This window comes from Pelobates fuscus, chromosome 3 (assembly GCF_036172605.1).
Source record: "Pelobates fuscus isolate aPelFus1 chromosome 3, aPelFus1.pri, whole genome shotgun sequence".
Taxonomy (NCBI): Eukaryota; Metazoa; Chordata; class Amphibia; order Anura; family Pelobatidae; genus Pelobates; species Pelobates fuscus.
The window spans coordinates 337,364,171-337,392,129 of NC_086319.1; the positions used below are offsets into that span (position 1 = coordinate 337,364,171).

The 27,959-nt window shown below is 41.3% G+C and overlaps 1 protein-coding gene across 1 annotated transcript in view; it reads left to right on the plus strand.

The window, feature by feature from the left end:
• UNC13C (unc-13 homolog C) overlaps positions 1-27,959 on the plus strand; it is a 507,695-nt gene that overhangs the window by 457,754 nt on the left and 21,982 nt on the right. Inside the window, exon 31 of the mRNA XM_063449078.1 lies at positions 172-319. Coding sequence (XP_063305148.1) covers positions 172-319 — 148 coding nt within the window. The remainder of the gene's footprint in view (positions 1-171; positions 320-27,959) is intronic.

Sequence of the window (27,959 nt, forward strand, 5' to 3'; positions counted from 1 at the left end):
TCCATTATGCTTTAAATATGAATTCGGTATTTAAGGATTGATTGCTTTCTCTTAACTTGTTCTTCTTTCCTAAGTATTTGGTCAGTTATTCCTGTTTTTATTTATTTACGCCCTAATGATCCTATCCTCCCTAATCTCTTTTCTTTTCTTTTTTTTTTTTTTTTGCTATAGCAATACTTTCATGCCGGAGGAAGTGGGCTGAAAAAGAATTTCTTGGAGAAAAGCCAAGAGCTACAGTCTCTGAAATATGCTCTCAACCTCTATACACAAACAACCGATGCTTTGATAAAGAAATTTATAGACACACAGTCATCTCAAGGTAAGCAGGATTCATTTATATTCCTTGCAATAATCTCAAAGTGTTACATGAAGTTGAGACATGGAGCTAAACATGCCGTAAATAAAGCAACTCTGTAACCTGCTCTTATCACTGCCACTAAGCCAATTATTTGGATCGTCTCTAGTAAAAATAAGTATGTTCTCTGCCTTTAAAATTATGTACGATGATTATAATTTTTGCTGTTTACCTTTGTACTCCCATTTCTCAACAAAGTGCTTTCTTTTTATGTCTGTAGTATTGCAAACATTTATGTGTGTCACTGGGTTTTCAAAGAAATACTATCTCAATCAGGCCTTAAGACCCCAGTTACAGAAGATATGGTAGTGAACATCTCACATCTAGCAGGCGATGAACAAACAACACATAATTTCAGAATCCTCGCCTGGTTCCATATGGTCCAGAGCAACTGCTTTTCACAGTTTTTCACAGAAAGGAAAGGGCACTCAAACAGATAAGTTAAAGGAGTGTCTAATCTACACCAACAATTGGCAGTGTTTCTTCTTCACTAAACATTTGTCAAACTTGATGATGGCTCAGTGGAGCTGAAACATTCCACTTATATAGTTACATTGGTGAAAAGAGACATGGGTCCATCAAGTTTAGTCTCACTCACATCTCTTTTTTGCTCTTTTTTTGCTCCAAAAGAAGGCAAGAAAAGTTGTTTGCCCAGTTTGAAGCACTTTCCAATTTGCAATAAACTAGGGGAAAAGTCCTTCTTGAACCAGAATGGCAGTCAGATCTCTCCAACTTGCCCCGTTACAGTCTATAATGAATGTGGCGGCGAGGCTCATCTTCCTGTCCACCCGCACCTCCCATGCCTCCCCCTTTTTCAGTCCCTTTATTGTCATCCCATAAGATATAGGACTCAATTCAAGATTCTGATACTTACAAATCTCTACACAATGCTGCTCCCACCTACTTATCCTCACTAATACACAAATGTGTCCCATCTAGTCCCCTACGCTCTGCCGGAGTCTTATGTCTAACCTTTGTTCGTACTGCCACCTCTGATGCTCACCTTAAAGACTTCTCTATGGCTGCACCGTTCCTATGGAATGCAGCCATAGAGTGTCATGAAATGTCATGAAACAAAACACTACGCCCTCAATGAACACTATCCCAGCAACTTACATTTCTACCCTACTTTTACCTCTTGTGTCACATTACCCCACTCCCTCTAGCATGTAAGATCATTAAGCAGGGCCCTCAATCCCTGTGTTCCTGTGTGTCCAACTTGTCTGGTTACAAATGCGTGTCTGTTAGTCCACCCATTGTACAAGGCTGCGAAATTTGTTGGTGCTGTATAAATAATAATAATTATAGGAAGAAGCTGTTACCCCACATATTGAAAATTATTACCTCCTGAGGCGGTGAATTCAACATAAACACTGTAGATGAAGGATCTTATTAATTACTATTATTAAAGAGACACTATAGTCACCAAAACAACTACAGCTTATTGTATTTGTTCTGGTGAGTAGAATAATTTCCTTCAGGCATTTTGCAGTAAACACTATCTTTTCAGAGAAAATGCAGTGTTTACATTACAGCCTGGTGATACCTCCACTTGCCACTCTTCAGATGGCTACTATAGGTGCTTCCTGGGGCAGTGCTGCACAGTGTGCAGTACTGCCATTCAGTATCTTCACCCTCTGCATGGAGACACTGAACTTGCCTCATAGAGATGCATTACATCAACGCATCTCTATGAGGAGATGCTGATTGGACAGGGCTGTGTCTGGCTTGTGCTGGCTCTTCCCTTGATCTGCCTTCTTAAGTCTCAACCAATCCTCTGCGAAAGCATTGTTATTGGCTCAGAGAATAGTGTCAGCCAAGCAGGCAGATCAGGGGCAGAGGCAGCAGCTACAGACTTGAACACAAGTACGATTTTACCATATTTAGGTGGGCAATAGGGCTCAGGAGGGCTAGATGGTGGTTTTAACACTATAGGGTCAGGAATACATGTTTGTGTTCTTGACTCTATAGTGTTCCTTTAAATCACTTTCCTAAGAAACATTCAAGTTTGACATTTTAGACTTAAATAGATGGGATCCGATACAGTGTCTTAAAATCAAGAAATAATCAAAATCTAGGAGATTCAGATCTTCCATCAATTGCTTAATAGATTTTAGATATCTTCCTTCCATTAGATTACATTTTGAAACCATTGAATTCGACCCATCTGCTCAAGTCTAAATTTGGAATATTATGTTCCATAACTTTAACGTATTTTTAATTACCTTATCCTTCAGTCTTGTCTTCTTTTTAAATGAAGTGCAGACACACATTATACTCCTTAACGCATCAGATTTAATACCATTCATCGGATTCCTTAGCTTTGAAGGTGAATCCATAAGAGATTTTCTAAGTCAGATAACCCAGAAGTTCTTTGTTCAATGAAGAACCAATCTTCCTGCTTGCATTGCGCAATTAATAGTTTATGTGCCTACATTAACACAGAGGCAAATGCATATCTCTCCATATTGTGCATTCCCAATCTGCCATTTTCCTACTTGCATACATTATTTTCTTTGAGATACTTGGCTTTTTTTTCCCTGTATAAATGTTTTTAAACCATTTAAGTTAACTGCCCAGTTCTGTGTCTCATCCCACCATGTTTCTGTTATGCCTATTATGTCATATAGTGTAGTATGTGGTTCACCTCTCGTTCCCCCATTTTGTAAGTTAGGCTCACTACATTAGTAAGCATACATTTAATATTATCAGGAGTTACTTGTACTCTACGTGAATTTTTATTACTATTAAATAACTCATAACTCATCTTGCCCCTCCACCCAATCTCCACCCCCTTCGTGCTGAACTAAAGCCCATCTCCTTTCTGCCCTATCTCCATTTGTGCACCTCCACCTCTACCACTAGTTTAAAATCTCCTCCAACTTTCTAGCCATCCTGTCCTCTAGCACAGCAGATGCTTTTCCGTTTAGGTTCAATCCATCACAGCTACAAAGATTGGACCGAGGTGCAAACTTAGCCTAGTGCTCTAAAAATCTAAAAACCCTCTGTGCTATACCATGACTTTAGCCAATTATTAACCTCCCTTTCTACTGTAGCATGTGGCACATGTAATATCTCAGAAAATTCTGTCTTGGGGGTCCAATTCTCTAGTTTACTAATCCCTAGTTCCCTGAACTCGTTCTTTAGGACCCTCCATTTTCCTCTGACTTTCTCACTTGCTGATGTGGATTAAACCATATTGTCACTTACCTGCCCGAGTGCGTGTGAAATGCTTGGAGAACACAGAAACTTTATATTTGGAGATAATTTGGACTTTCCTATTGGTTTTATCTTACCTATTCAAGAATGGAGTAAAACCCAATGGAGTAAACTATTTAGGCCAACAGCTATAAAAATGTGTAAACAACATTTTGCTGTCTGGGTTTTCCTTTACTTTTTCTATTAGCCAAATTTTTTACACACAGGTACAACTATGATACATATAGCACATGTTGGTTACCCTTCAGTTCACAGTCCTATATTAGGTTTTTTTTTGTTTAACCATACTAGCCCAACAGTTCTCTTTTCCTATACCGTAATTTCAATGTTCTGATCTGTCATGATGAAATAAAATTATAGATGAGTTTCGATTATTCCGGGGGAAAAGAGGCAATATCTCAGTACATACAGTAGAGGTTATGGTAAGTGGCTTTCATACATATTCCAATATTGCTGAGGAATATCAAGAGCTGAAAACCGCAAAATTAAACACAATTTGCACGTGTTATGCCTGAAAAGCACTTTGAAAGACATAAGAGTTATTTTTGTCTTGGATGTTTTTTGTTGGTGGTGTTTTGTCTTCCTAACTGAATACAAAAGAATGCACACTATTATAAACATGCACATTTGAATAAAAAAAAATATAAACTCTACATCCTTCTCAGATAAAGTATGTAGAATGATCTTAACATATTGGGCAGATCAGAAACTTCTAATTTCATATCAGTAAACAAGCTAATATTGCAAAATAATATTACAGTTTTGTAGATTAAATTATATATTCAGAAAACCTGCATATTAAGTCTTATGACCCAGTATTAATGTATGTGCTTTTTTCTGCTTATGGTATTGTAACAATTATTAGTTTCAGATGATCAAAGTCAAATTGAAATATGAAATCTGAATGTCTGTACACAATTATTAATAAGTAACTTTTTCCCATTCACTTCTCTATAGTATATCATATATTAATAATGTTTAATAATTCATAAAACATTGAGAGTTTAAACAACGTGAATGAATGAATATTTGTTTAATTTGAATTCTCCATTACTAGTGTAAACCCATAAAGCCTGTTGTAAAACGTCTTTTTATTGTAAAGTCTTAAAACAAATTAATTACATTTCCCAGTCCCAGATTTAAAGTGGCAGCTACAAAATATAACAGCATGCATGTCCATTTACAAGAGAACCCTTCTTTCAAATATCTGTTACATGATACTGTGCATATTGTCTTGTGAATTAATAAACATTAGTCATAGAGAGTTATATGTGCCAGATGTATATGCAAATTGATTTAAGATTACATTTTGAGTTCATAAACAAAATAGGAAATCTCTATCTAATTCAGTTTAGATCTGTAATCATAAAGAATCATGAAATATAACTCCTGTCTCTGCAGAATATTGCTTTTCGTGGCCCTGGGAAGCTTTGATAATTCAAAGAATCATTTCCAAGTAGTGATGTCGCGAACATAAAATTTTCGGTTCGCGAATGGCGAACGCGAACTTCCGCAAATGTTCGCGAACGGGCGAACCGGGCGAACCGCCATAAACTTCAATGGGCAGGCTCTTTCTGGCTACAATAGTGATGGAAAAGTTGTTTCAAGGGGACTAACACCTTGACTGTGGCATGCCGGAGGGGGATCCATGGCAAAACTCCCATAAAAAATTACACAGTTGATGCAGAGTCTGGTTTTAATCCGTAAAGGGCATAAATCACCTAACATTCCTAAATTGTTTGGAATCAGGTATGATGTTGTATCGATCAGGTAGTGTAAGGGTTACGCCCGCTTCACAGTGACAGACCAAACTCCCCGTTTAACGCACCGCAAACAACCGCAAACAGTCCATTTGCACAACCGCAAATTCCCCATTTGCGCAAGGTTCCTTGTCCTCACTGATGTCATTGAAGGTCTCTCTTCCTCCACCCAGGAAGCGGGAGATGGAAAAAGATGCTTGGTTGGTCCTCCTACTTCAAATTTGGGGCACTGCGCGTGCAATCTAATGTGCCACCAGATAGGAGTAGTGTGTTAAGTAGTACTATTCCTATCAGTTTAATCCCTGTTACGTCCCCTATCAGGGGACGTGTATATAAGGCATCGATTTTAGGAAGTGGGAGATGGAAAAAGATGCTTGGTCTGTCCTCCTACTTCAAATTTGGGGCACTGCGCGTGCAATCTAATGTGCCACCAGATAGGAGTAGTGTGTTAAGTAGTCCCCCTCATCAGGCCTTTTTTAGTCGAATGTATCGCCCACTGTCAGTCCCTTCGGGATCCATCCCTCATTCATCTTAATAAAGGTGAGGTAATCTAGACTTTTTTGACCTAGGCGACTTCTCTTCTCAGTGACAATACCTCCTGCTGCACTGAAGGTCCTTTCTGACAGGACACTTGAAGCGGGGCAGGCCAGAAGTTCTATCGCAAATTGGGATAGCTCAGGCCACAGGTCAAGCCTGCACACCCAGTAGTCAAGGGGTTCATCGCTCCTCAGAGTGTCAATATCTGCAGTTAAGGCGAGGTAGTCTGCTACCTGTCGGTCGAGTCGTTCTCTGAGGGTGGACCCCAAAGGGCTGTGGCGATACGTAGGACTTAAAAAGCTCCGCATGTCCTCCATCAACAACACGTCTGTAAAGCATCCTGTCCTTGCCGGCGTGGTCGTGGGGCGCTGAAATGGCCACACACCTTCCTGGCCTGCTTCAGGAAGTCCTGTAAGCCTGTGTGCTTATGCACAAAGCGTTGTACGATCAGATTACACACATGTGCCATGCACGGCACATGTGTCAACTTGCCCAAATGCAATGCCGCCAACAAATTTCTTCTGTTGTCACAAACCACTTTGCCGATCTCCAGTTGGTGCGGAGTCAGCCACTGATCCACCTGTGCGTTCAGGGCGGACAGGAGTGCTGGTCCGGTGTGACTCTCTGCTTTCAGACAAGTCAACCCCAAGACGGCGTGACACTGCCGTATCCGGGATGTGGAACAGTACCTGGGGTGCTGGGGGGGTGCCGTTGATGTGGAGCAAGACGCAGCAGCAGAAGAGGACTCAGTCAAGGAGGTTATGGAAGATGATGGAGTAGGAGGAGTAGAGGAGGTGGCAGCAGGCCTGCCTGCAAGTCGTGGCGGTGTCACCAACTCTTCTGCAGGTTTACCCAATGCGCAGTGTAGGTGATATACCTGCCCTGACCATGCTTTGCAGACCAGGTATGAGTGGTCAGATGGACCCTTTCCCCAACACTGTGTGCCAGACATGTCATTACTTCCTTTTGCACAATCGAGTACAGGTTGGGGATTGCCTTTTGTGCAAAGATATTTCGTCCGTGTACCTGCCACTGCGGTGTCCCAATAGCTACAAATTTTTTGAACGCCTCAGACTCCACCAGCTTGTATGGTAAAAGCTGGCGGGCTAAGAGTTCAGTCAAGCCAGCTGTCAGACTCCGTGCAAGGGGGTGACTTTGTGACATTGGCTTCTTACACTCAAACATGTCCTTGACAGACACCTGACTGTGGGCAGATGAGCAGGAACTGCTCAAGGCGAGAGACGGAGGGGCGGATGGTTGAGAGGGGACAAGGAGGACAGCAGTGGTTAACGTGGCTGAAGATGCTGGACCAGGAGGAGGATGGCGGCTTTGAGTTTGTGTGCTGCTTGTACTCATGTGTTGATCTCATAGGCGTTTGTGATGTGCGATCATGTGCCTTCGCAAAGCAGTTGTACCTAGGTTTGTGTTGGACTTCCCACAAATCAGTTTCTTTTGGCACAGGTTCTTTTGGCAAAGGTGGTGGCAACAGCATGCGTTGATTGGCGTGCTGTCTGGCTGACCCCGGGTGCCGATGCATGCTGTCTGACTGTGCCACTAGCTCCTTGCAATGACCTCCCCCTGCTTCCAACTCGTCTCCTCCTCCTCCTCTCTGTCTCCCCATCTGAACTTTCCCCCTGTTCTTCTTCTCTTCTAGCGTGCACCCACGTGACATCCACGGATGCATTGTCATCATCAACCGCTTCACTTGTATCTGACAACTCAGCAAAGGAAGCAGCAGTGGGTACAACATCATCATCATCACATCGTACGTGTGTAATGCTGCCTGACTGAGACATATCCCTGTTATCTACATCCTCTGGCAATAATGGTTGCGCATCACTCATTTCTTCCAACTGATGTGTAAATAACTCCTCTGACATATCAAGTGAAGCAGCTGTCATGCTAGTGTTGGTGGTGGCGGCAGGCCCGACGAGTGGTAACTTCAGAGGTGCCCGAAGCTAAGCTGGAGGAGGATGGTGCGTCGAGGTTCCGAGCGGAAGCTGTAGAAGATTGGGTGTCCTGTGTTAGCCAGTCAACTATGTCCTGGGCATTATTCTAGGGCCAAAGGGAATCACAGCACCACTACCACGACGGCCCCTTCGGGGTGGCCTGCCTCTGCCTGTTATTTTTTTTTCGATTAGTGGTACTATGCGTGCAAGCTACTGTGACAACAGATATGAGTGGCACTGGTGTGACAATGTGCCCTGGCAGGCCCTGAAATGCACACTCGTGAAGGAAACTGACTGCTATTATATTACAGTCCAATAAGTTTTGTTGTTTTTAAATGCAAGCTATTTTGACACCAGATATGAGTGAGTGGTGGCACTGGGCAGGCCCTGAAATGCACACTAGTGAAGGAAACTGACTGCTATTATATTACAGTCAAAAAAGTTTAGTTTTTTTTAAATGCAAGTTATTGGGACACCAGATATGATTGGTGGCACTGGGCAAGTGGGCACAGTATACGCTGTGAGCCTGACACACACGCTGGCAGACAACTAACTGCTATTCAATCTATTACAGTCAAAATTGTCTTTTTTTTTTTAAATGTACACTACTGTTACACCAGATATGAGTTGCACTGGTGTGACACTGTGCCCTGGGAGGCCCTGAAACGCACACTCGTGAAGGAAACTGACTGCTATTATATTACAGTCCAAAAAGTTTTGTTGTTTTTAAATGCAAGCTATTGTGACACCAGATATGAGTGAGTGGTGGCACTGGGTAGGCCCTGAAACGCACACTAGTGAAGGAAACTGACTGCTATTATATTACAGTCAAAAAAGTTTTTTTTTTGTTAAATGCAAGCTATTGTGACACCAGATATGAGTGGTGGCACTGGGCAATTGGGCACAGTATATGCTGTGAGCCTGACACACACTCTGGCAGACAACTAACTGCTATTCAATCTATTACAGTCAAAAGTTGTTTTGTTTTTTTAAATGTACACTACTGTTACACCAGATATGAGTTGCACTGGTGTGACACTGTGCCCTGGCAGGCCCTGAAATGCACACTCGTGAAGGAAACTGACTGCTATTATATTACAGTCCAAAAAGTTTTTTTTTGTTAAATGCAAGCTATTGTGACACCAGTGAGTGATGGCACTGGGCAAGTGGGCACAGTATACGCTGTGAGCCTGACACACGCTGGCAGACAACTAACTGCTATTCAATCTATTACAGTCAAAATTGTATTTTGTTTTAAAAAAAATGTACACTACTGTTACACCAGAAATGAGTTGCACTAGTGTGACACTGTGCCCTGTCAGGCCCTGAAACGCACACTCGTGAAGGAAACTGACTGCTATTATATTACAGTCGTAAAAGTTTTTTTTGTTAAATGCAAGCTATTGTGACACCTGTTATGAGTGGTGGCACTGGGCAAGTGGGCACAGTATACACTGTGAGCCTGACACACACACTGGCAGACAACTAACTGCTATTCAATCTATTACAGTCAAAATTGTATTTTTATTTTTAAAAATGTACACTACTGTTACACCACATATGAGTTGCACTGGTGTGACACTGTGTCCTGGCAGGCCCTGAAACGCACACTCATGAAGGAAACTGACTGCTATTATATTACAGTCCAAAAAGGTTTTTTTTTGTTAAATGCAAGCTATTGTGACACCAGTGAGTGAGTGGTGGCACTGGGCAGGTCCTGAAACGCACACTCGTGAAGGAAACAGACTGTTATTATATTACAGTCAAAAACGTTTTTTTTTTTTTAAATGCAAGCTATTGTGACACCAGTGAGTGAGTGGTGGCACTGGGCAAGTGGGCACAGTATATGCTGTGAGCCTGACACACAGGCTGGCAGGCAGGCAACAGCAATTACATTACACAGAAAAAAAAAGCAGCCTGATGTTCTAGCCCTAAAAAGGCCTTTTTGGGGTGCTGTCCTTACAGCAGAGATCAGATGAGTCCTTCAGGACTTTAGTGGACACTGAATACAATAGCCTAGCTGTCAATTTCCCTATCAAATCAGCAGCAGCTACACTGTCCCTACTCTCACTAAGAATGCAGCTTCCCAATGAATGTAAAATGGATGCTGTCCAGGAGGTGGGAGGGTCTGAGAGGGAGGGTCTGCTGCTGATTGGCTGGAATGTGCCTGCTGACTGTGAGGTACAGGCAGGGTCAAAGTTTACTCAATGATGACGAATAGGGGGCGGACCAAACAGCGCATGTGTTCGCCGTCCGTGGCGAACACGCGATGTTCGCCACAAACTATTCGCCAGCGAACAGTTCGGGACATCACTATTTCCAAGGACTTTAAACAGCTTTCCCTGAATGTTGTATGAAGATGCAGGGAAACAAGTGACATATATCACATAGTGTCTAAGATTTGCATGCCTTATCTTTATTGTAACAAACTCTTTTATAAAAGAGGGGACTGCACAGTTACTGTGTGCCGTTTGTTGTGCAAATCATCTGTTTACTGCAAACTTTAATCTACATGCATTTGCAATGAAAGACATGCATATGAAACAAGCCACAAAATCTCGTTTCAGAGTTATATTAAACAGTGATTTAAATGTATTTAAAAACATGACGGCGTGTCACAGTTTTATATATAGTGCTTCTTACCCATTGACATTTAACTTGACATAAATAATGGTCTACTTGGCAGATAGTAACTTCAGATACAATACAATATAGAGCACTAATACCAGATAGTGGTTTTGGTTTTCCATTGCACTGATCTTTGTGGTTTGTGTAACCAAGAGGAAATTAAATAAGCCTACATAATGAACTGTATTATAAAATGGATCTTGAGACTTGCTGCAAGGCAATATATTCAGTTTCCACTGGGGTCAAAGTATTGATTCTGTCTCTAGAATATATTTTTTGATACACAGAATTAGAAAGCGAGTGGAAATATGAAATCAATCAAAAAAATGACAGAGCTTGTTTACTATTTTTTTTTTTTATAAATTTACTTTACAATAAGTCTCTGGTGTATTCTAACAGCAAGGCAAAGCTTTGATTTCCCAATATGTTCATATAGCTGTTATTAATGTCAAATCCCGAGACTTGTCAAAACTATTTGTTCTATGGGAATTTTGCACAAATATAACATGCTACATCCTTCTAATTCCCAGAAGGCTTTGTGTGCTACTTTAGATGACTTTTCTTTGTATTTATGAGCTTTATACGAGAGTTATGTGGCTAGAATAATCAGCGAGATAGTATGAATGAATCAATCAGGTAATTACAACTATAACTATTTTCAATTTGTTAACAGTCCGAAATATATATAAATATGAAATATATATATAATATATTAAAAAACTTCAGTATGGTTTTCGATAGCAAGAGCATTAAATTTAGTTTTAGGGTTTGGCCGATGATTAGGGATTAATGTTAGTGTTATTTGGATTTGACCATACGTTTAGGAATTGTACCCGGTAATTAGAGTTTGGAATTAGAGTTATTGGGATAGGCATAAGGCTATCCTAACTATAAGATAAGGCCAGGGACTAATGAAAGTATTTAGAAAACTGGGCAGACTAGATGGGCCGAATGGTTCTTATCTGCCGTCACATTCTATTATATCTATTATATCTATTATATTTTAGAATAAGGATTTTAATATGGTTTGGGTTTTTAATTAAGATTTATGAACAGGGTTTCGCTTCAGGTATAGACCAGTGATGGCTGGCCAGTAGAGGTACTTAGAGCAGCACACCTGATGTGAAAATTAGGGTTGCTAGGCAACTACAACATTTGCAAGACATTGGAAATATTTATCAAAGTGTCCTGATCTGAAAAATGGTGCAAAGTGCTAAAATGTGAAACCAGGAAAAAAATAAATGGAACCAGCAAGCATATTCCACTAATAACTCCTCCCTAATACATCTTAAAGTGAACCTGGCATCCATTTTTCAAGTTAATCTGCCCCAAATACATTGAATGCATCAAAGAGATGTATGAAGTATGCAATGTCTGTCCTCAGTTGGCTTTGGAACGGAGTGACATCATGCGATGTGGTTGCTATGTCTGGATAGGAGAAGGAACACTAGTAGGATTTATTTTCTGTTCTCCTTTGTCAGTCAATCTTTCAGCACAAGTTATATGTCAAAGATGTGATTGGCAGGTGGGAGAAAGACTTATTTTTCAGCAGGTTTTTCTCCCAGTCTATTAATTTGCTTAAAAAGAGCATAAGATGTAATAATAATGACAGATGCCCTTTAAGGTTACACTTGCCAGAGCTTAGTGTTCAAGGTGTGTTCTCAGTATGCATCCTCTTCAACAGCAAGTCCTGACATTTAGAACTTAGATTGCCAGTGTTTGTAATTATTTGCTTTATATCAGTAATGACTCTTTACAGTTCCCAATAGAGGAAGGCATTGGAGCAACTGTCCTGTATCTTTGAGTTTTTCTTGCAATTTGTATTATTTTCATTCAAAAACATTCATGCTATAAACAAATTTGTTGAAATGGTTTTGTTAAACTTGCATGCCTTTACAGTAGTTATAACAAGGAGCGTCACATGAGTTCACTGCCAACTGATGTGTTTTTTTCTGTCTCCTTTAAGTCCAATTCAATGTGTAGAAACACGTGTTATTCATGAACACAAAACTCCTCTATCCCTCTGTGACGGACTGCCTGGTACCCTAGCTGGGTTCCTCCGCCAAGCACTCTTCCTAGCTAGAACCGGAACACCTGTAGCACTTCAGCCCCTATCCGCCCCCCAGAGATTCTGGCCCATGCTCCACAACACATTACCCAACTGCTTAGTCTGCTAATCTAGTGTAAGAAACACCAATGCCGCTCCATGTTTTTTTATTATTATTACTCTGCACTATAGTTTTTCTATAAATGTAATTAAACTTAGAAGATCTGGAGTAGAGATGTCAGCCTGCATCAGGTAAAATTCTGTTGGAGTCCATGAGCTGAGACATGGTTATAAACGTTGCAATTTTTACTACATGTAGCTGTAACATTAACACATTTTCGAATGGGAAGGGGTGGGGGGGATCAAGCCATTCTCTGTTTAGCAATTCCCTGGTCGAATGGGACACTGGCCTATTTGGCCCTATGTTGTAGATGCCCACATCTGTAGGGAGTGCAGCAGTTCAATCCTACTGATCTAGAACAGTGTAACTGAATAACCTTTAAAGCATTTCTCATGCAGGCGACCTCTAAAGTTTAATGTTCACATCATAAAATCACATTCCATAGCGTCTCTGGCAACACAATTGCATTTTATCTATATTCATATTGCCATTAATATGCAGAAGCGGTTGCAACTATACTTTTTTTTTTTATATTACTAAATGCTGTAAATCCAACCGCTTGTGAATATATCACGCAACTTTAGTTCAGTATGTTGTGTTATTGTCATCTCAACAGCTTTATAATAGTGAACCAAAGAAATGAGTTACCTGTGCACTACCCAAAATCCCTATGCATATTTAGACAAATGGAAGAAAACCTAAATTTCTTTAAATATGCTTAGGGATTTGGGATAGTGCACAAGAAACATAGAATGTGATGGCAGATACGACCCATTTGGCTCAATTTTCTAAATACTTTCAGTAGTCCCTGGCCTCAGTGGTGTATCCTGGTTTTGTGCTTCCCTAGGCAGGACAAAACCCAGGCACCCCCCGTCCCCCGCGCGCCACCCCCACCCAACCCTTCCCCCCTGCCCTGCATTCTAAATACACACACACATTCACTGACAGAAACACATACTCACCTGATGCATGAGAATGAAAGAGATTTTACGTATTATTCTGTATCTAAAAATATGTATTCCAGGCTGGACAGGTTTATGGTCCAGAGCGCTTTAATCCCGCACATCTTGAAATCTGATATCTTAGACATTAACTGGTCTGACCATGCTCCAATCATAATGCATATTGACGAAATTGTTTCTTCAGCCCCGAATAGATCCTGGAAATTAGGCGATTATTTATTAAACGATGTTGTGAACAGATCATTGACGGAGAAAGCCTTGAGCGATTATTTTTTGGAAAATGCCTCACCCGAGGTTCCTGGCGAGGTGTCTTGGAATGCGCATAAGGCTGTGTTAAGAGGTCATTTTATTTCTAGAGCGTCTCACCTGAAGAAACTTAATAGCAATAATTTAAGAACATTGGAAAAAGAACTGTACAATTTGAATCAGGCTAATAAATTTGGTCCCTCGTCTTCCCTATCAGCAATGATAGGAGAAATTAAGGCTAAAATTAACAAAATTAATTTAGATCGTACATCTCTTATGGTGAGACGTCTCAGGAAAACATTTTACTTAAAAGGCAGCAGGGCCTCTACTCTTTTGGCATCCAAACTCCGGCATGTGAATGCACAATCAAAAATAGCGTATTTACTTGATGATCAGGGGCGAAAAGTGTTTCATCCTACTAAAATCAGTGACATGTTTGCAGAGTATTATAGTAAACTTTATAATTTAGAATGTGATTCGAACCTTACCCAGCCTTCTGCAACAACCATTGATAGACGCAGAGAAGGCGTTTGACAGGATACATTGGGGATATTTATGGAGAACGTTAGAAAGATTCAACATACCATCATCTTTTATCACAGCAATTAAGGCGCTATATTGTGCACCTTCCGCCCATGTCTCAGCTTCCGGTTTCACATCCAAAACGTTTTCTCTAACCAATGGGACGAGACAGGGGTGCCCTTTATCTCCAATTCTATTTGTTTTAGCAATAGAACCCCTGGCTGAACTAATTAGAACAACCCCACAAATTGCAGGAATTGTTGTTAAAGAATCCGCTCACAAAATTGGCCTGTTTGCAGATGATATAATTCTAGCTGTCAAAAACCCAAAAGAATCTTTGAGCCACCTCAAAGACATTTTAACTCAATTTGGCGAGATATCGTACTACAAATTAAACGAATCTAAGTCTCAGGCCCTTCCATTTCATTTAAAAAATTCGGAAACCATTGCCCTTAAGAAATTATATTTATTTGATTGGAGAGCTGACTACATGGAATACCTTGGCATTAATTTATGCAAAAATTTGGTAAATATGCATAATCACAACTTGAGGAAAGCATGGTCGGACCTACAAAAGGAGATGGAGAGATGGGGCGGAATGGAACTTTCCTGGCTGGGGAGGGTCGCATCTGTTAAAATGACGATACTACCAAAAATTCTATATTTTTTTAGGACCATCCCTTTGTCCATCCCATTATCATTTTTTAATAAAGTTCATTCGACAATGATGAAGTTCATCTGGGGGAATAGGCCTGCTCGAGTGAAGCTCACTTCCTTGCAGCACCACAAATCGAATGGCGGTATCGGTGTTCCCGATATCCGCAAATATTATTTCGCCACTAACGCTGCAGTGGCTGTGAGCTTTAATAATCAGGTTGATAAACCCAGATGGATGGAAATAGAAGAATCAAAAATTTTACCGGTTAGATTGTCAGAATTACCTTGGTTAAATTATAAGAAAAGACCTGGAATTACAAAGTTATTTTTATCTACCAAGACTACACTTAAGGCCTGGGATATTGTTTTTAAAAATGATCATTCTCCCAGCCTATATAGAGCAATGCCTATTGAATTATTGAAAGATTATATTCCATCCTTAAAAATAGAACTGTTGAAGGAATGCTCTATAACTAATCTTGACAATTTTTTTTCACGGCAATGCTATTCTTTCTTTGGAAAAATTGAAACTTAATTATGGATTAACGAATGTATGTGAGTTGGATTGTAAGGTAATCATTGACAAATTGAAAGAACTATATAAGGTACCTGAAACGGATAAAAACTATAAAACGCTTGAGATGTCTCCATTAGAGAAAGCTTTTTTATGCAGCCCCACTAGTAAAGGCATGATATCCTTATGCTACTCGTTTTATAACGCCAAGCCCCTAGTTAAATTAAAACACATGTTGTCATGGGAGACGGAGTTGGGTGCCCAGTACGATCTAGAAGAATGTTTTTTTTTTTTTAAAGCTTTAAAAGGTATTTCGTATTGCACCGACCACTTTGAAAATCATTATAAAATTTGATATCGTTGGTACCTGGCCCCGTCTAGATTGCACAACATGAACAATATGTATTCTGACCGGTGTTGGAGGGATTGTGGGGGTGTGGGCAATATGGCCCATATTTGGTGGTTCTGTCCTAAATTAACTAAATATTGGAAATTGATTCACAACCTAATTATTAAAGTGGACAGGACCATTAGCATTTTAACCTCGGAACTAGCCTTATTTAAAAAACTCCCGGAGTCCATTAATAGATCAGACAAAATAATCATAGGTCACATTTTGATCGCTGCTACATCCTGTTTACCTAGACACTGGAAGTCCCAAGATGTGCCATCTCTCAGGGAAGTTTTTAATTTGATTCTAGAAAACAAGGCACACGAATTATCCCATAGAGCTCATATGCGTGGTTTCCCAATATTAAAATATAATTGGGATAAGTGGGAAGAAAAAATCAAAACAGCATATGGTCTTTGACATATTTGTTATTAAAGTGCATTGATGTTAAAACATATTATTATTTTTTATTTATTTTTTTTGCCATATACACTGTTATGCCTATTTTAATACTGGATGGTTATTCTCTTCCATTTCCAAGTTCCCCTTCCCTTCCTACCCCCAATACAATGTTTATATTCTTGTTGTTATACAAATATGTAAAACTTTAATAAAAATTATTTGAAAAGAAACACATACTCACTAACAGACACACACACACTCACACACACTAACAGACACACACACTAACAGGAAAACACAGACTAACAGGCAAACACACAAACACACACTAACAGGCAAACACACACACACTAACAGACACACACACACACACACACTAACAAGCAAACACACACTAACAGACACACACTAACAGACAGACAGACACACACTAACAGACACACACTGACACTAACAGACACACACTGTCATTAACAGGCAGACAGACACACACATTAACAGATACACACATTAACAGATACACACACTAACAGATGCACACACTAACAGATACACACTAACAGACAGACACACACACACACACTAACAGACAGACACTAACAGACAGACACTAACAGAAACACACACCAACAGACACACACACACACACACTAACAGACACACACTGACAGACACACACACTAACAGATAGACAGACACACAGACACTAACAGACAGACACTCACTCACATTAACACTCACTTTTTTTTTTATTTAACGCCCCCCCCCCCCCAGCCTCCTTACCTTTAGGAATGCTGGGGAGGGGGGGTTCTCCCTCTCCCTGGGTCTGCCGGTTAGGCTGCTGGGCTGGCTTCTAGGCGCGGGCGGTGCTGGCGAGGAAGCACTTTCCCCTGAGCTCTCAGCTCAGCTCCCTCGCGCACAGCCCGCAGAGTGAGGCTGGGAGGCGGAGCCAGAATATGACGTCATAATCCGGCTCCCAGCCTCACTCTGCGTGCGGCGTGCGAGGGAGCTGAGCTGAGAGCTCAGGGGAAAGTGCGCCCTCCCCAGCGCCGCCCGCCCATCCGGCATGTCAGTTTTCCGCAAGGCTAACAAGGCATTTGCCCTGGGCACTTGGGGTGGCTTTTTTTTGCCGCCCCCTGGAAAATGCCGCCCAAGGCAAATGCCTTGTTTGCCTCGTGGCTAAAACGTCCCTGCCTGGCCTTATCTTATAGTTAGGATAGCCTTATGCCTATCCCACGCATGCCTAAACTCCCTCACTGTGTTAACCTCTACCACTTCAGCTGGAAGGCTATTCCATGCATCCACTACCCTCTCAGTAAAGTAATACTTCCTGATATTATTTTTAAACCTTTGCCCCTCTAATTTAAGACTATCTAATTTAAATAACTAATTTCTTTGGTTTTTATTTTATGTATTGGGGCTGATGTGTTTTATGGTCATTGCTGACGCTCAGAAATAGTGGAAGTCTGAGCGCAGGACTTTTTTTTGTGTATTTGTATCAGCTTTATAATTGTGCCCTACAAATGATGAATTCATATAAAATAACTTTAACAATAAGGTTGACCTTGTGCAATAAAAAATAAATAAGCATCATTGGTTGTGTATACCAGGAATATGTTAACAAGGGAATAGCTTCCAGAAATGTTAAACAGTATAGTAGTAATTTAAAAACTAATATATAGGAAGAAAAGACACCATTATTGATGTGTATCCAGCATGTTCTCCAATTAACCCTGTAGGATAAATATATGTTTGAAGGACCTTTTTGTCACAGTGTTCTTTTCCAAGGATAATGTGAGTTTTTATACAGGAACATCTTTACTCTACCATTGTCATTGTCACAGTGTTCTTTTCCAAGGATAATGTGAGTTTTTATACAGGAACATCTTTACTCTACCATTGTCATTGTCACAGTGTTCTTTTCTAAGGATAATGTGAGTTTTTATCCAGGAACATCTTTACTCTACCATTGTCATAAAGGTTGTATTTAATATCTTATTTGCCAAAATTCACTTTACTAGTTTCAGTGGTGTTTGGCATGTAGACAACAGACAATAGAACATGTTTTATATAAACTGTTATTTAATTATGTTCTTGCTTTTCATAGTGGGTGCTCCCATTTATTGTACAGATATTAGATGAATGCATCTCTTATTCATGATTTTAAGTGCTCACGTTTAGGGCATACTGCCATTTAATTGAGAAAGTGGTGAAGTAGACCCTTGTAGTATGTGTGAATGGCTCTACTGGAAGTATTAAGTGAACTTCTCACACATACTACATCTTACCTTTGTTAAATATTGCTGAAAAAGGTTTCCAAGTGTTTTAGTATCATTTTTGGATTCCATTTCTGTTGTGCTGCATGTGATAATGATATAGAGTTTCATAATCTAGTGGCTTCCACTTTATATTGTGTCTCATATATTGTTTTCTATTTTCCCTAAGTGCATCTGGGTGCCTCTTGTTCCTCCTTTTTATATCATGTCAACGATGCACTAGAACCCTCTTGTATATTATTTTATAAAAGGAGCTGTACCCTCAACGTTTCATGCAACATCCTGTTCTGTTTAACATCATGTATAATCTTGGCTGAAATGTCTTTTCACGCTTGTATTTTTCTCTTTGCACCAAATAAAAACATAAAAATAAAGAATGTTAAAAAAAAAAAGATTAAAAAAAAACATTTGTTTTATAATATTTTGACATTTTAATATACTGATAACTTTTTTTAAATTTGATATATTTTTTAATATTTAAATATGTTGAAATAATTAAATAGAGGTTTTTATGTCACAAAAATTAAAGACAGAAGATGTTCAAGATAGGTGTGGAAAAATGTGACTGCACAGATCCTTAACTCCATACCTTTGGAATTAATTGAAACACTGACTGAGGGGCAGATCATATTGCTCAACATCACTGCAATGATAAGTCTCAGGTTGTTTGTGATATTCTCACTCTTGAAAACATTACCTCCCAAATATAGAATTGCATGAATCATTACTACCCCTTCTCAACTTCAGATTTTGTCCATTTAACTTCTCAATCAACATAATTTCTCCGCTGTCTACCAAAGGCCCCATAGTCCATAAGCCTTTCACACCTTTATCCTTTCTTTTTTCCGTATATAAACTGTACTACTAGTTTTAATGATCTGATATCCAGACATTATCCATTCCCCAACATAATTACAGGGGTATAGTGACACAAAAGGTACTGGTAGGGTAGAAAAGCGGGTTGCTAGGATAGTATTTATTGAAGGCTTGGTGTTTTGATGACAGTTTAAGGAGAGGAATCAGGGTGCGGGGAGGGAAAGCTGTTAACAGTTTAATTGATATGCTTTCCTAAAGAAGTACGTTTGCAAATAATTTTTGAAGGAGCAGAGATCAGGTGAGAGTCTAAGAGAGAGGGGAAGGGCGTTCCATAGGAACAGTTAAGCCCTAGAAAAATATTTTAAGGTGAGCATCAGAGGTAGGAGTACGAACAGAGGTTAGACGTAGGTCTTCGGTAAAGCGTAGGGGCCTAGACGGGACAATATGGCAGCACTTCATTACGGCTGCTCTGACTTCTCCGACAAATTTTCCGGAAAGGCAGACTACATAGACTACATACCTGCTCCCGTTCCAGAGCTGCCAACACACCCAAACAAGGCAAACCCAGACTCTGAACTGGTGACCACAGTGGTCTTAAAGTAACTGCTGGCGGAACTTCAGAAAAACATCCGGATGTCATAGCACTTCAAGGCGATCTACAGGGCCTGACAGGCTAAACATGAACACTAGAGGGCACATCCATGACAAGCACTTACTACCTTACTACCACCCAAGCAGGCCACAGCTATCAATCCTGACAACCTCTTCAAGGCGCCAACCACGGCCACCAGGGACATTGTCACCTTCCCCAACAGACACGACAAAACAGCAGTCCTCAAAGCACTATGTGGTAAAACGCCCCTCCAATTTGAAAGCATGGCGCTGACCTTCTTCACTGACCTGTCAAGCGACACCTTAGCTTGGCGAAGATCACTCTGACCACTCACCTGTCTGCTCCAACAGGAAAATATTGGCTACCACTGGCGGCCCTACCCCACACTCACTGTCCAACATGGGTCGGACTCCCACCAGATCTGTGACCTCCAGGACGCAGTGGCTGAACTGCAGACCCTGCGCCTACCCCAGGACTCACTCACCCAGACGGGACCGCATAACACAGCCCCCCACCCCAAACCACACTTGGGACCCGGCACAAATTGCGCTGTTTGTCCCACAGGACCTAACCCCCGACCCCTACGCAGCAGTTACCACCTGAACAGAGACTGATGGCGGCAAACCTGCTCTTTGCTGCATGCTATGTTGCTCCCATTTAGCTGAGTCACTTAAACCATGTAAGGTAACCCCAAAACTGCACACTCAACCCACCCCAGAGCTACCTGTAGCAAACACTAACTTCGTAATGGCCACCGGGTCAAAACAACTTCACATCCTACTGCCCACTATCAGACTGCTGAGATAGCTCCTAGAGGTTATCTAACTAGTATCCATGATTTGTTTATATATGTGTTTCTCTTTTATTTTGTGTTTGTTATATATATTTTTCCTATCACAATTTCTCAATAATAAGCCACACCCAGTGGTGCCTATATTGAGGACAGGTCTAGTTATTTAGATAACGAGCTATTATCCTTGATACACCATGCACTTATGCTTGGCTACCTATCCACAGTGCTATGCTTATTATACGATAACCTATAATCATCCAGACATTGTTATTTGACCGCACATGTTAGCCTAGCTTCTCTTCTCTTGTTTTTATATTTGTTCTTATCTCCCCCTGAATACTAGTTGATGAACCAAGAATCGCACCACTTAAGCTTGTTTTCCTTAAAATAAGATGCAGATTCTCAGTCTGCTCACTTCTGCATTGGCACTTGTTTACAATTTAGCTTACCTACTTTCGCCAAACCATGTGCTTAATTCAACAAAGATGTAACTCAAAAGGGCAGACTATAATATTCTATTATTTTAGAAACAGTGCAGATTCAGAGAATTGTTAAGCCTTGTTACTTTATAAAGCGCACAGACAAGATATGTTTCAGTTAAGCTTGCGACCTCGTAATACATCCAAAGGTGTTAGCATGTTAATTCTAAATGCACAACTCATCTGCCATACCTCGTAGTGGACAAGTTGGTTTCACCCTTGTTAATGCTCTGCTAAAACAAATCGTATAATGGTATGATGTGCCAAACAACTGTATCTAAATAATGACCAAACTGCTGGCAATAGCTGTTGTGGCATTGCTTGATTCTATGTATTTTTTGTGCACGACAAAATAAAGAATTTCAAATAAAAGTAATCGCTAGCATGGCAAAAAAAAGGAACCTTTTAGTGAGAGGCAGAGCAAGAGAAGAAGACAAAGTGTGGATGAGAAATGAGGGAATAGGATTGAGGAAACAGGTGGTGGGGCGGGAGGAACAGAGCAGAGCAGAAACCTCTTCTGCTGATGCGGGTGCAACGGAGCATAGGAAAGCTGAGGGAGTGTGGTTAGGGGAAAGGTTGATAGTCAGTGGCGGCTCTAAACTTGGCGAGGCCTTAGGCGAAACTCATACATGAGGCCCCCACTAACACCATTATTGAAAAAAATAGCAGTTGACTTGTGTGTGTGTGTATAAGAAGCTGTAGATATATTAAAGGGGGAGCTTGCAGCACTGGACATAGAGAGCTAGTCATCGCTGCATTGTCTACCTGAGAGTGTGCATCTGGCAGTGAGTATCCTTGTATCTGTATGTATGTTTCTCTGAGCATGTGTATGTTTGTGTACTGCCTGTGGCCTTTGGAATTGAGTTTATGGCGAAGCTATGTTTTATGATGGTGTGTATAATGATTGCCTTCAGGGGTGACAGGGTGAGTTAAGTGGTAACTGTGGCAGGGTGAGTGTAAAAGTGCAGGAGGGTGCCAGAGTGCGCAGAGTGGTGCTCTTGTGTGCGAAGAGTGGTTCCCGTGTGTATGGAGGGGGGTGACAAAGTGTATGGAGGGGGGTGACAATGTGTATGGAGGGGTAACAGTGTGTGCAGAGAGTGGTGTCAGTGTGTGCAGAGAGTGGTGTCAGTGTGTGCGGAGAGAGGGGACAGTGTGTGCAGAGAGAGGTGACAGAGTATGTGGGGAGGGTGACAGAGTGTGAGAGAGAGGGTGACAGAGTGAATGGGGGGTGTCCTAGTGTGTGAGTGGGGTGACCTAGTGTGAGAGGGGGGAGACCTAGTGTGAGAGGGAGGGTGACATTGTATAGGGGGTATGACAGAGTGAGAGTGGGGTGACAGAGTAAGAGGGAGGATGACATTGTGTAAGTGGTTGACAGAGTGAGAGGGAGGATGACATAGTGTGAGGGGCTGACATAGTGTAGGGAGGTGACAGAGTGTAAGGGGTGGTGACAGAGTAAGAGGGGAGTGACATTAGTGTGAGGGGGAGACATTAGTGAGAGAGGGGGGACATTAGTGTAAGGAGTGTGACAGAGTAAAAGGGGGTGACAAAGTGAGAGGGGGATGACAGAGTGAGAGTGGGGTGACAGAATAAGAGAGGGTGACATAGTATGAGGGGGTGACAGGGTGAGAAGGGGGTGACATAGTGTTAGGGGGTAACAGAGTAAGGGGGTGACAGAGTAAGAGGGGGTGACAGTAAGATGGGGTGACAGTAAGGGGGGTGACAGTGTGAGGTGGGGTGACAGTGTGAGGTGGGGTGACATATTCTGTGGGGAGTGACAGGGTGAGGTGACATAGTAAAGGGGGTGACAGAGTAAGAGGGGTGACAGGGTGAGAGGGGGTGACAGAGTAAGAGGGGGTGACAGGGTGAGAGGGGGGTGACAGGGTGAGAGGGGGGTGACATAGTGTAAGTGGGGTGACAGGGTGAGGGGGGTGTTGAAATTGACTTTTTTTGTTGGAGATTCATTGGTGGTTCAGTGTCCTGGCTGGCTCCCTGGTGGTCCGGTGGGCTCTCCAATCTGCAGCTCCGCTGGATGCAGAGCTGCAGACCTCATGGTGTATTTCTCGTGATCTCTAGTCAGAGCGCTGCCATGGTAATGCTCTGATTGGCTGGAGATCAAGAGACACTTCAGTCTGCAGCACACCCCGGCGGAGCTGCAGACTGAGGTTGGCTCTCCCCCAGGGCAGACTGAAAGGAGGGGCCTCGCACCCGGCGGTATAAAGGGCAAGCCGCCGGGCCCCCTCCTGTGTCGGGTCCTCGGTCATAGACCGAGAACCCAACAGTTCAGTCTGCCCTATGGCAATTTAGGTGGCAGTGAGGCCCCTGACAGCGCGAGGCCTTAGGCGGCCGCCTAATTTGCTTAATTAGAGAGCCGCCTTTGTTGATAGTGGATGGAGAGAAATGATAGATCTCTTCCCTGATTGTAGAAATCTTCTCAGTGAAGTGAGTTGCAAAGTTTATGGCAATCAGGTTGGTAGGAGGAGGAAGCAGGACAGGGCGAGGAAGAGAGTTAAAAGCATGAAACAGTTGTTTGGGCTCGCAGGAGAGTGTGGTTATAAGTGTATTAACCAGTGAAGTGAGTTGCAAAGTTTATGGCGATCAGGTTGGTAGGAGGAGGAAGCAGGACAGGGCGAGGAAGAGAGTTAAAAGCATGAAACAGTTGTTTGGGCTCACAGGAGAGTGTGGTTATGAGTGTATTAAAGTAGTTTTCTTTTGAAGAGGAAAGAGCCAGCCTGTAGGAGCGCAGCATTCATTTATAGTGGAGGAAGTCAGAGGCAGAGTGAGACTTTCTCCAGCAGCGTTCAGCAGTTCTGGAACGTTTTTGGAGGTATCGGGTCAGCTTGGTGTGCCAGGGTTGTAATTAGGGGCGCTTAGTGTGTTTAAGTGTAGGAGGTGCCATGATGTCTTGTTGAGAGGAGAGAGTAGAGTTGTAGAGGGAGGTTGCAGTGTTAGGGCAGGTGAGATTTGAGATGGGTGAAAGGAGACTTTGGAGGTTAGTGAAGAATCACTGTAGGTCAAGACAATGGAGGTTTCTGCAAGACTGATGTGGTGAGGGTGGTATATTTTGGGTACGAGGTATGCAGATGTCAATGGATAGGCATCAGGGCAGTTGCGGTAGTTGATCTGATATTAAAGTCCCCAAGAATAAGGGAAGAAGTGCTAGAGGAGAGGAAATGGGGTACCCAGGAAGAAAAATGTTCAATGAATAGCCTAGGATGACCGGGGGTAGGAGTGGAGGGGGTGATAAATGATGGCAATTGTTAGAGGAGTGGGTTTAAATAGACAGACAGTGTGAACTTCAAAGGAAGTAAAGGATATGGCAGGGAGAATAGGTTCAAAGGGTACATTTAGGGGAGAGGAGGAAGCCTGCACCACCTCCTTTACAGTTGTTTGGTCTGGGAGTGTGGGAGAATTATAGCCCACCATAACATAAGCAAGCAGGAGTAGCAGTATCAAAGGGGGACATCCAGGTCTCAGTGAGTGCAAGAAGTGTGAAAGAATTTGAGATGAAGAGGTTGTGTATGGCTGTGGATTTTATATTGCTGCAGATGGTTTGGGCATTACAGAGTGCACACTGAATATTGGTAGATGGGGATAGACGGCATGGTATTGGGATGAGGTTTGTGTGGGTTCTGGTAGACTTGGTGTGAGTAGAGGAGATGACAGGCCCTAGGTTGGGAGAGACCTCACCAGCTGCTAGAAGCAAGAGGAGAGATAGAGAAAGTGTGAGCGCGTTTTATATGGATGGAGTCTGGGATGAGATCGAGTGGGATAAGGATGGAGAGCATAGAGAAAAGAGTTCAGGGCAAGAGATGAAAGAAGGGGGAGTACAGCATAGAAGGGGATAATGTGGAGGTTGTTGGGAGGTTGAGGGAAGTAGATGTACTGATAGATTTTAATACTGAGTGAGACATAGGGAAAAAAAGAGGAGGACAAGATAGAGCATTACTCAGATGGGTATGCACTTCCAGAAAAAACTTGGAAGTTGGAAGTAGGCCAGGGGAGGCACAGAGAGGAGATTTAATGATGTAGAAAGCTTGGCTATAGTGTAACAGGCAGAGGTGAGAACGATAAAGAGTGAGTGTTAGGGGTTAAGAGAGTTTTATTTCTAAATATCTAGATCTGTGGGTGAGAGCCTATCTATAAATTAAATGATGAGTAGCCTGAATGCCAGTACCTAAAAGTAAGATGTTGATGTAGATTTTAGTTAGGGATATAAAGTTTAGGTGAACAAAGTTTGTGTGTCCTGTTTGCTTGGTTAATACCCAAAGGAATTGAAAGAGACACCATTTCTACAAATAGAGATTTTGTGCTGTTGCCCTGCTCAGCATAGACATAAGCACTTAAAGAGCCTCAATGCACTGCCCTGTACCTCCCAACAATTCAAATAAACAAAGAGGGACACTTTAATTTTTGTGGAGTGACTTGGGGTGTGGCCGTGTTAGGGCTATTCTGAGAAATTTTAGGTGACTTAATAACACTATATGCAACTAAACTGTAATTTAGAACAAAAACAATGTCCTTTCTAACACTGATTTCTAAACACATTTATTGGAGTTTAAGGACCCTATTGCTGTGGAGCTATATTACACTCAGACACACCAACAATATGGAGCTCCTTGGAAAGAGGGACATTTGGGTAGAAATGAGGGACAGGGGGATTTTGGCCCCATTTGGAACTGCCCCTTCTAAATAGGGACAGTTTGGAAGTATACAGCCTTGTGCATAGTTTCATATAGTTTTGCAGTAAAAGTACAATGAGTCAGTAAAACTATGGAACATTTTATTGCAAAGGCATACAAGTGAAAGCATAATTAACTTTTTTTTTTTGGCTAAAGTGCTGTACTGTCATAGGAATGTACAGCATCTACATGATGAAGTGTGATGATGAAAATTGTGTTTTATGTACGGCAGTATAATACCCCGGCTGTAGATTCACAACCTGTTTACAGAACATTGGCATCAATATTTCAAATAGTTACTCTCTCATAAAGCCCTAGCAGCTCCAAGTGTTTGATATGTGAGAATGTACTTAGAAATTGGATTTTCATTATATTTATTATGTTTGCAGACTTACATCACTGCCATATCTATTTGATTATCACTGAATATTAAAACTGGACTTTATTATACTTTAAATATATTTATAGAATTACAAAAACACATGACCTAATATGTTATTCAGACACAAAAGCTGATTCGCAGTGCAGAAGTTTTAGATTGGAATAGTCCAGACGTACATCCATCCAGCATACAATATATTTGGAAGGTAATATTTTATAAGCATGCTCATTCTCCAACTATGATTTTCTGTTTCAAAATTATAACACATGAATGAAAATCTTCTTTTTCCAAACCTAATGTCGGCTTTTAAATGTCAGCAGGCAGATCCTGGTTTACAAGTCTGTACTTCACATGTGGTGATGCCATCCATGCAATTATTCACTGTAATGAATATAATAATATATGTGTCACTTTTGTACAATCTAGGGGCCCTAATCTCCGATATAAATATTTTGGTTTGCATGAGATTAGTGGGAGTAACACTCCCAAGCGGTACCTGACGCCATTTAATGGTGGCAGGTTAAATAGCTACTGCCTGGGACAGTAATTACCATTAATCTCAGGCAACACTGGAATATGCATGTGTCATTGCTCTCCTTACAGTAAAGTTTGTCTCTTAACCCCTAAACACCACTTATAAACTATGCTATACATTCACCCATACATTACTCTGACATACTACATTAACATTGACACTAAACACTAACCACTACATTACAATAACCCTTATAATTGGTTTTCAGCTGTCTATATAACTTTTATTTTATTTTATATTGTTTTTTTTTGTTTTTTTTACAAGTCCTGTCTTTGGAACAAATTACCTTTTATAGTAAACAACAGTGACACCTTAGTTCCATGCTGTGCTGAAACTGTCAGTATTTCATCAAACATATACCCAGCGTCCTGGAAGTAAGGTGTATGTCAATCAGAGGATTATTGTATATTGTGTTATCAATGCCTATTAAATAAAAGAAAGGTAAATTTTATCATTCTATATCTGGGAAGATAAAAACAGAAAAACTGAAAAAAAAACTGTTTTTAATTTAACACTAAAAATAGACTAAACAGTGACAATACTGTACTTTGAATTAATAGCATTAGACCTCCCCATAGGAAAGCATTGAATTAATGCTTTTCTATGGGGAAAAATCTGACGCTGAGTGTCCTAATGCAGAGCATGTGAACGTCCAGCGTCAGACACCTGACCAAAAAAAACGTTCCAGGAAGCCCTCTAGTGACTGTCTAGTAGATAGCCACTATGGGCAGACTTAGTGCTGCAATGTAAACATTGCAGTTTCTCTGGAACTGCAATGTTTAACATTGCGGCACTTAGTGCAAAAAGGACACTGCACTCAGACCACGTCAATGAGCTGAAGTGGTATGGGTGCCTTCAGTGTCCATTTTAGACAAATACGCAGTTTGACTGACAGACACACACTGGCACACCCACTCACTGACAGACACGCACTCTCAGATACACATACAGACTGCATTTTCCATCCTGCAGTGAAACACCTACCACTCTCAGGCCTCACTCAACTCAGTGAAATACTGCATTTTCCATCCTGCAGTGAAACACCTACCACTCTCAGGTACTGACTGAAGCTGGAA